Source organism: Cajanus cajan, chromosome 10, assembly GCF_000230855.2.
Source record: "Cajanus cajan strain Asha chromosome 10, NIPB_CcT2T_4, whole genome shotgun sequence".
Classification (NCBI taxonomy): domain Eukaryota; kingdom Viridiplantae; phylum Streptophyta; class Magnoliopsida; order Fabales; family Fabaceae; genus Cajanus; species Cajanus cajan.
Genome location: NC_138526.1, coordinates 43,261,434 through 43,271,127, shown reverse-complemented (window position 1 = coordinate 43,271,127; position 9,694 = coordinate 43,261,434). Strand labels below are relative to the sequence as shown.

Genomic DNA, 9,694 nt, shown 5'->3' with positions numbered 1-9,694 from the left:
TCTTATATGTAAAAAAAATATTAAATTGGTTCCTATGCATATAAATGTTATTTATTTAGTTCTTAAACTATTAATTCCTCCACATATTCTTAATTTGTTTTTTTTATACATATAACCATTCTTAATTTGTTGGTCACTATAAGATTAATACATTTGATCCTCAATATGAACCAAAATCAATAATATATTACATGTGTAAAAATCAAATAAGAGTATTACATATATGAGAACTAAATTAATAATATGTAATGAAGTTAATGTTAGAAATCAAATTGATAACATTTAATAAGTATAGTATAGAGACAAATTTAATAAATTTTTACATATAAAAATCAAATTGAAAACTTACAACAACTAAAATTACATGTTTCACCTTATTTTTTTAAATGATAAGTTCAATAATCCGATTGAAATTAATATAATCATAATCGAATTTATTCTTTCAAATTGCGAAATAAAAATTCAAAAATTCAATCCAAAGAGGTCCAATTAAATTTAATCACATGAGATAAAAAATAATATAAATTCAGTGCAAATCGTAGCATGTCCATCCATGTAATGTACCATTCTCTTAATGTATTACTATTATGAAAATTGTTTCACTTTCAACAAGGAAAAAATTACGATTTTTAGTATATTTCAATTGCTCAATACTTTTACTATAAAAAACACAGTTACCACGAACCTATATTGAGGGGAAAAAAAGGTTATCGATAATGTTGCGTGTTAAACTCAAATACTTTGTGCAATTGACGTATCAAATGAAAATTAAATGTGAACAATAAATTGCCCAATTCCCCGATTTTGTCATATTAACGACGGAAGAACCAACCCAAGAAATGTTAATAAAACAAGATAGAGATTTTAATACACAAAAAACTTACATTTACAATGTTTTAGTACTCTTGTTTTCCCGTATGTTATGTAGTTATGTTGTAATCTACCTCAGAATAAAACACCATTTTATATATATATTCTCTTTCTGGCTGGTTAGTGGTTCGTTTCTGATCTCATTGAGTTTGAGAAGACAACGCAAAATTGAGAACCGACCATTCTTAATGGGTCATCGAAGCCTTAATCACAAGCTGACATGGCACGATCAGGACCGTTTGTCAATGTCACTGAAAATGAAATGCCAAAAAAGAACTGCGTAACATGAAACAGTGTTTTTATTTTGGGGTGAATGAGTGATTGTTGTGCTTTGGTTTTGTCAATATGATGCTTGTACGGGTAAGGGCGTTCGGCCACCACCCGGTCGGCTGCCAAAAGGCAAAACCAAGTGACCGAGTGGCGTTCGGCCACCTGGATCGGCCCATCATCTCTCATGGCCCTTAATCCATGATTAGGAGTTAATTAGTTGATTAAGGTGTATTACCTAATACGGTAAATACGTTGCAGGGCCCATGGGGCCCAAAGCCCATAAATGTCAATATAAATAGCTCAAGTCAAAAGGTAACGTCACTGTTCATTAATTACCCTCGATATTGGTGCTTGTCCTGACTTGAGCGTTGGAGTGCCTTTTGCAGGTACCAACCCTTCACTCGCATTGGATTGGACCACTCGTTCGGCCTTCAGAGTACGAGAAGATTTGGTGTATCCTCCAGACAGGTACATTTTTGGCGCCCACCGTGGGGCCGAACGAAAGTGATTGAAAGTTTGCTAAGAACGATGCCGATAACTAGGAGAACAAACACGCAAGACCGCCCTACTGAAGAACATGTGGAGATGGTGGATGAAACAGATCTTACCGAAACAGTACGACTACTCAAGCAAGAAATGGAATTGATGAAACAACAAAGAGAAAAAGATGCAAGGGAGCTTTCAGCCTTGAGGGCTGAAAATGAAGCGTTGAGAAGTCAGGATACTTCTTGGAAGCCTACCCATGCCACCAACACACAAACTCAGGGGTCATACCAATCTCATGCGGTCCATACATCGGTCCCCCACGCTTCAGCAGTAGCCCCTGAGAGATTCCCTTCGGCTTTACCTACTGTAGTTCGTCCTGCAGATGTAACCACTATCGGATCACACCGACATCCGTTTACTCCCTCCATTATGCAACTCCCCCTGATGGACAACTGGAAGGCTTTACCTATTGACAAGTATGATGGTACCACTGATCCTGATGAACATTTAGATGTTTTTCTGACACAGGTAACTCTGAGTACGACCGATGACGCTGCATTGTGTCGGATTTTTCCTACGTCCCTCAAAGGCAGAGCTCTCAGCTGGTTCACTCGTCTCCCACCTAACTCAATCGATTCCTTTAATACATTATCATCCCAGTTCACTATCCAATTTGCGACAAGTCGCCCTCACAGTCTAACATCTTTATCTTTGGTTAGTCTTAGGCAGGATAAAAAAGAGTCTCTTCGGGCGTTTATGGATCGGTTTAACAAGGCTACTTTGGAGATCAGAGATCTCAACCCAGCCGTGGCGCTGCATCATCTCACAACGGCTTTAAAACCAGGCCCATTCGTCAACAGCATTTGTAAAAAGCCTCCTTCGGACATGAATGATTTACGTAGGAGGGCAGATAAGTACATGCAGATGGAGGAGTTGGCAGAATTTAGAAATCAGGCCCGCGCCGAGCAGTCCACTAAATCCGAGAAACCAGTTGAACCATCATACAGGGGGCGAGGCAAAGAAATATCCCTTCGGGAGAGGCCTATTCGTGGACCGAAGTATACTCAGTATACTCCCCTTAATGCCAATCGCGCGGCGGTCCTCGAACAGGCTTTGGCATCTGAAGTGTTAACGATCCCGAAGAGAGCATCTACTCCGCCAAGAGCAGATACTAGCAAATCTTGTCGGTATCATAGGAATCGGGGACATTCAACTGATGAATGCGCGGCCCTCAAAGACAAGATCGAAGACCTGATTAAGCAAGGGAAACTGCACAATTTTGTGGACCGGTCTGGTTCGTCTCAAAATCGTTCATACCAACCCAGGTATCAGGATCGGCACAGGCAAGACCGTTCTGATAAAACCTCTGATAGAGGTCGACGCGAGAGAAGCAGGTCACGTGAAAGAAAAGATGATTCGGCACCCTCGCATCGAAGGATTATCAATACCATTGCTGGTGGCTTTGCAGGTGGGGGCACAACTTCTTCGGCCCAAAAGAGACATCTCCGAGCTATCCGGTCGGTCAACGCTGTTCACCGACAGTCGTCTCGGCGATTACCAACGATAACCTTCACAGATGCAGACTTCAAGGGTATTGACCCAGAACAAGACGATCCGATGGTCATTAGTGTTGAGATTCACAACTGCATTGTCAAGAAAACACTGGTTGATCAGGGCAGTTCGGCGGACATACTATATTGGAGCACATTCCAACAGTTGGGTATCTCGGAAAAAGAGTTGCTTCCTTATGACGATCCGTTGGTTGGCTTTGCAGGAGAGAGAGTCAGCACCAAGGGATACATAAAACTTTTTACAAGGTTTTGTTTCGACGAAAAGGAGAGCAGAGAGATCCAAGTAAAGTACATTGTCGTTGAAGCTAATACCTCGTATAATATCCTACTCGGTAGACCATCCCTAAATGCATTAGGAGCTATTGTTTCAACGCCACATTTGGCAATGAAGTTCCCGTCAGACAGAGGAAATATCATTACAATTCACGCTGATCAAAAGGCTGCTAGGGAATGTTATTACGCTAGTTTGCGTGTTGAGCCGAGGGAGGAAAGAAAATCCAAATCCAACAAAATTCATGCTGTGAACGTTTCGGCACTAGTAGAAGAGGCTGTGTTGGATCTTGATCCAAGAATGAATAATGAAGAAAGGGTGGAACCAATTGAGTCTAAAGTGCCGTTCCAGATAGGCTCACGTCCCGAGCAGGTCACGTACATCGGTGCCGAAATCTCTGAAGATGACCACTCGGCCTTATGTCAGGTTATAAAGAAGAACAGAGATCTCTTCGCATGGACACCCTCCGATATGCCAGGAGTGGATCCAAAAGTCATGTGTCATAAACTTTCAGTCTGTGCCGAAGCAAAACCAATCGCGCAGCGCAAGAGAAAAATGGGGACCGAAAGAAAGCTGGCAGTTGAAACAGAGGTTGCCAAATTGCTTGATGCCGGATTCATTCGAGAGGTTCATTACACCACTTGGTTGGCGAATGTGGTCATGGTAAAAAAGTCAAATGGAAAGTGGAGAATGTGCACAGATTATACAAGTCTCAACAAGGCATGCCCTAAGGATGCCTATCCACTTCCAAACATAGATCGATTAGTCGATGGAGCCTCGGGACACGAAATGTTGACATTCCTGGATGCTTATTCGGGATACAATCAAATTCCCATGCATGCTCGGGATGAGGAAAAGACGGCCTTCATTACCGATTCGGCTAATTACTGCTATCGGGTAATGCCGTTTGGGTTGAAAAACGCTGGAGCAACGTACCAAAGGTTAATGAATAAAGTTTTTCAACATCAGATAGGCAAGAACATGGAGGTATATGTGGATGATATGGTGGTAAAATCCAGAAATGTTGATCAGCATGCAATGGATCTTTCTGAAATATTCAAACAGTTGCGCAAGTATGATATGAGGCTTAATCCGGAGAAGTGTGTGTTTGGAGTATCAGGAGGAAAATTCCTTGGCTTCATGCTTTCGGTTAGGGGGATCGAAGCTAATCCCGATAAGTGTATGGCAATCGTCAAAATGATCAGCCCTAAGAATCTTAAGCAAGTTCAGCAGTTAGCAGGTCGGCTTACAGCGTTGTCAAGATTCCTCCCGTGTTTGGCTGAAATAACCAAACCTATGGTAAAATTACTGAGAAAAGCGAACAAGTTTGAATGGTCTGCCGAATGTGAGAAGTCTTTTCAGACTTTAAAAGAACGTCTTGGTTCTCCACCTATCCTTTCTAAGCCCGATCCGGCAGTACCAATTCTGGTCTACTTGTGTGTTTCGAATGACACAATAAGTACGGTTTTAATTCAAGAAAAAGAGGGACAACAGCCCATTTATTTCATCAGTCGTATGTTACAGGAAGCCGAAACAAGGTACCAGCTTTTAGAAAAAGTGGCACTCGGGCTTGTTCACACTGCTCGGCGCCTTCGGCAATATTTTCAGAGTCATCAGATTATTGTTCGAACTGATTGCCCGATAGCCAAAGTGTTACGCAAACCCGAGTTAGCAGGAAGGATGATGGCTTGGTCAATTGAGTTATCGGAGTTTGATATTTGTTTTCAACCTAGGGGACCCATCCGGTCCCAATGCTTGGTGGATTTCGTTGATGAATTGCAACCGAAAGGATATTTTGTTAATACTGTATGGACGATACACGTGGATGGTTCCTCAAACAATCAAGGGAGTGGGGCAGGTATAATTTTGGAGGGACCAACAGGATTAATCATAGAACAGTCCTTACGGTTTGCGTTCAAAGCTTCAAATAATCAGGCCGAGTATGAAGCGTTATTGGCTGGCTTAAGACTCGCGCAAGAAATTGGTGTCAACCGGCTGGAGTGCTGGACCGATTCAAAGGTCGTAGCCGAACAAGTGAATGATAATTTTCAGGTAAAAGATGCAAACTTGTTGAAATATTACCATTTATTCCAAAAAATGCGCGATACGTTTGAAGAAGTTCAAGTAAAACACACACCAAGGGAACACAATACGAGAGCGGACCAATTGGCTCGGTTGGCAAGCAGCACCAGAAAGCCTGGACAACTACGAACCACACTTCACTTGGACCTCGAATCGCCAAGTGTGGTAGCCGCCGAATGTTTGGCAGTGGAGCGATCCGTTCGTACGTGGATCACCGAGATAATGGATTATCTTGAGCAGGGCACACTACCATCGGACCCAACAGCGGCTAAAAAACTCCGAACGCAGGCCGCTAGATATGTTATTCTTGGAGGAGATTTGTATAGGAGAGGATTCTCGACTCCATTGTTGAAATGTGTTGATGAAGCACAAGCTAGCTACATTTTGAGAGAAATGCATGAAGGGATATGTGGTTTTCATTCGGGGGGACGGACTTTAGCAACAAAAGTGCTACGAGCCGGATACTACTGGCCTACTCTCAAGGACGACTGTGTAAACTTTGTGAAGCATTGTGTGTCATGTCAGCGACATGGTAACCTTATCCACGCTTCGGCTGAAGAACTGCACGGCATAAGTTCGCCGTGGCCATTTGCGATGTGGGGTATGGACATTCTAGGCCCCTTCCCGATAGCCAAAGGACAGTGCAAGTTTCTACTGGTAGCTGTGGATTACTTCACAAAATGGGTTGAAGCCGAGCCGCTTGCAAGTATCACAGCTGCCAATGTCCAAAAATTTTTATGGAAGAACATCATTACTCGCTTCGGCATTCCATATGCACTTGTTACCGATAATGGGCTGCAGTTCACCGATCAGAAACTCAATCGGTTCATACAAGATCTCGGTATCAAGCACAGATTTACCTCTGTTGAACATCCACAAGCCAATGGGCAAGCCGAAGCAGCAAACAAAGTCATACTTGGCGAACTGAAGAGACGGTTGGGAGACGCTAAAGGAGCTTGGGCGGAGGAATTGTTGGAAGTTCTATGGGCTTACCGGTGCACGCCCCAATCCACGACTAAAGAAACACCATTTCGGCTGACATATGGCACCGAAGCTATGATACCTGTGGAGGTTGGAGAACCTTCTTTTCGAAGAATGCATTTTGATGAAAATACCAATGATATGTCTCTCCAAGCTGAAGTGGATATGGCGGACGAGGTTCGTCTCAAAGCAGAAATCACGGCTGAGGCTTGCAAGCAAAGGATGACTCGCAGATTTAATTCCAATCTTATCAGAAGAAGTTTTAAAGAAGGTGATCTAGTATGGAGAGCACAAGGATCGGCGAGGCGTAATCCGAGAGAAGGAAAGTTGGCTGCTAATTGGGATGGCCCATTTCGGATTCGGCATAGCTTGGAGAACGGTGCATATAAATTGGAAGAGCTTTCAGGCAAGGTCATTCCGCGAACTTGGAATGCATCCCATCTGAAGACATATTATAGTTAATGTTTGTTGTAAATCAGACCTTGTATACATAGATGGTGTACTCTTTTCCTTATTCGGTCTTTTCTCCCCTTGTAAAAAAGTGAAAAGGGGTTTTGGCCGATAAGGTTTTTAACGAGGCACCTGTTAATAAAAATCTATGCAGTTCTTCCATTCTTACAGCTCAATTTTCGATTCTGTTACTTAATCAACGCAACAGGCTTCCCTCCCGAGTTGTTCAACTCGGCCAAGGATGTGCCTCAAAGTCTCGCAACAGGCTTCCCTCCCGAGTTGTTCAACTCGGCCAAGGATGTGCCTCAAAGTCTCGCAACAGGCTTCCCTCCCGAGTTGTTCAACTCGGCCAAGGATGTGCCTCAAAGTCTCGCAACAGGCTTCCCTCCCGAGTTGTTCAACTCGGCCAAGGATGTGCCTCAAAGTCTCGCAACAGGCTTCCCTCCCGAGTTGTTCAACTCGGCCAAGGATGTGCCTCAAAGTCTCGCAACAGGCTTCCCTCCCGAGTTGTTCAACTCGGCCAAGGATGTGCCTTAACAAATATGCTTCCATCACAGATATACAAGCCGAAGCAATTCATTCGGTTTTATTAATAAAAGTTCTACAAGCCGAGGCTTGTTCGTTCGGTTTTACATTAAACAGAAGTACAAGCCGAGCCAATTCGTTCGGTTTTATTCATAAATGTTCTAGAAACCGAGGCTTGTTCGTTCGGTTTTACATAAAACAGAAGTACAAGCCGAGCCAATTCGTTCGGTTTTATTCACAAATGTTCTAGAAACCGAGGCTTGTTCGTTCGGTTTTACATAAAACAGAAGTACAAGCCGAGCCAATTCGTTCGGTTTTATTCACAAATGTTCTAGAAACCGAGGCTTGTTCGTTCGGTTTTACATAAAACAGAAGTACAAGCCGAGGCAATTCGTTCGGTTTTATTCACAAATGTTCTAGAAACCGAGGCTTGTTCGTTCGGTTTTACATAAAACAGAAGTACAAGCCGAGGCAATTCGTTCGGTTTTATTCACAAATGTTCTAGAAACCGAGGCTTGTTCGTTCGGTTTTTCATAAAACAGAAGTACAAGCCGAGGCAACCCATTCGGTGTTATTCAAGATCTACAAACCGGTACGTGTTCTTTCGGTCTTACATAAAACGTGCAAGCACTAGCCGAAGGAAGTTGATTCGGTTTTACCCAAAAGAAAGCTACCAACCGAAGCAGGTCCTTTCGGATTTGTCAAAGTTGATTCGGTTTTACCCAAAAGAAAGCTACCAACCGAAGCAGGTCCTTTCGGATTTGTCAAAGTTGATTCGGTTTTACCCAAAAGAAAGCTACCAACTGAAGCAGGTCCTTTCGGATTTGTCAAAGTTGATTTAGTTTTACCCAAAAGACAGCTACCAAATCGGGGGTTTATTTCCTATCTTTGGTTTTATTTAACTGAAAGATGAAACTGGCTTGTTCAGCTTTTATTCAGGCGTTCAAATGGTTACCCATTCGGTCCTAGATATATACATACAAGTGGTTAATCCATTCGGCTCTTTATCAGGACTCAAGAATGATGATTTTTATTTAACTAATCATTAATGGACAGCAAGTCAAAACAGATTGCTTAAGAAAAACGATTTCATTCAGATAAGAAAGCTCTATCGGCCTCCAAACTACAACAAAAAGGGCATTTTGATTACAAGTATAATTAACTACTCTTCCGGCGTCCGGACGGATTCATCTCCCATAACGGTATCGGGGTTTCCCTCAGTATCGTTGGTAGGATCATGGTGTCCCTCATCCAGTGTGTTTTCCTCGGAGGTCTCCACATCATCTTCAGCTTGGGGGGCAGGATCATCATCCAATTCAGCTCCTTCAGGCAGATCGGCATAAGATATCAAGGACCCTTGATAGAAATCCTTAGTCATATCAAATTCAAAGCCCTCTTCAAATTGACCGAAATGCTTAGCCTGACGAATGGCCTGCTTGAACCCAGCCTCATGTTGAGCAACGATCTTTTCTTGAGCTTGCTTTTTGAGGGTGTCATAGGCAGTCTCAGCCTCCTCCAGTCGGCGACGCCCTTCATTGGTTATTTTTTGAAGTTCCAGACGAAGGGTATCATTATCACGCCGAACAGCATCCAACTCGGCAGCGAGATCCCTATTCTTGGCAGTCACCTCTTCATTGACTGAAATTGCATCGGCTGCAGTCTTTTCAGCCTCCTCTAAATTTTGTTTCAAAGACTGAACCTCGCCAAGAGGTTCCATAGCAAGGTGATGGGCCAGAGCCAAAGAGCGTGCTTGAACCTCGCAAAAAAGTCTCCACTTTGTTTTCCCATCCAAGGATGATAAAAATTCTTGCCCGAATGGAGAGACAAGATCAGACCGAATCACTGACTCGGAGGGAGTATCCTCGCTTAGAAACGCACGAGACATCAGTGGAGGAGGCACCACAATGACGGTTCGGTTTGGAGAGGACTCAGGCAATGACTTCGCCTTTTTGGACACTTCTGGTTGATCGTCAGAACCTTTTCTCTTTACGCGCTCTCGGTTGGTCTCTTTTTCCTTTTTCTTCTTCTTGCGTTCGGGATGAGGAGGCAACCGGTCGTCCGTATTGGGTCGGGGAGAGGAAGCAACAGTTGAAGTACCTATTTCCCCGGATCGCCGAGCTTGCTTCACCCTTGCGGCAAGCAAGCTACGAATGTCTAAGTCAGCAGCACCACTTTTGACCATGATTCC

The 9,694-nt window shown here is 43.3% G+C and overlaps 1 protein-coding gene across 1 annotated transcript; it reads left to right on the top strand.

Annotated features, from left to right (window-relative positions):
• The first annotated feature begins 1,668 nt into the window (after positions 1-1,668).
• Positions 1,669-6,993, top strand: LOC145952510 (uncharacterized). The gene has a single exon (XM_083064882.1). The coding sequence runs from the start codon at positions 1,669-1,671 to the stop codon at positions 6,991-6,993; it is 5,325 nt and encodes a 1,774-aa protein (XP_082921008.1).
• The last annotated feature ends 2,701 nt before the right edge of the window (positions 6,994-9,694 follow it).

Excerpts from the sequence above, each read along its gene's own strand:
- LOC145952510 (XM_083064882.1), top strand. The coding sequence starts at position 1,669 with ATGCCGATAACTAGGAGAACAAACACGCAAGACCGCCCTACTGAAGAA.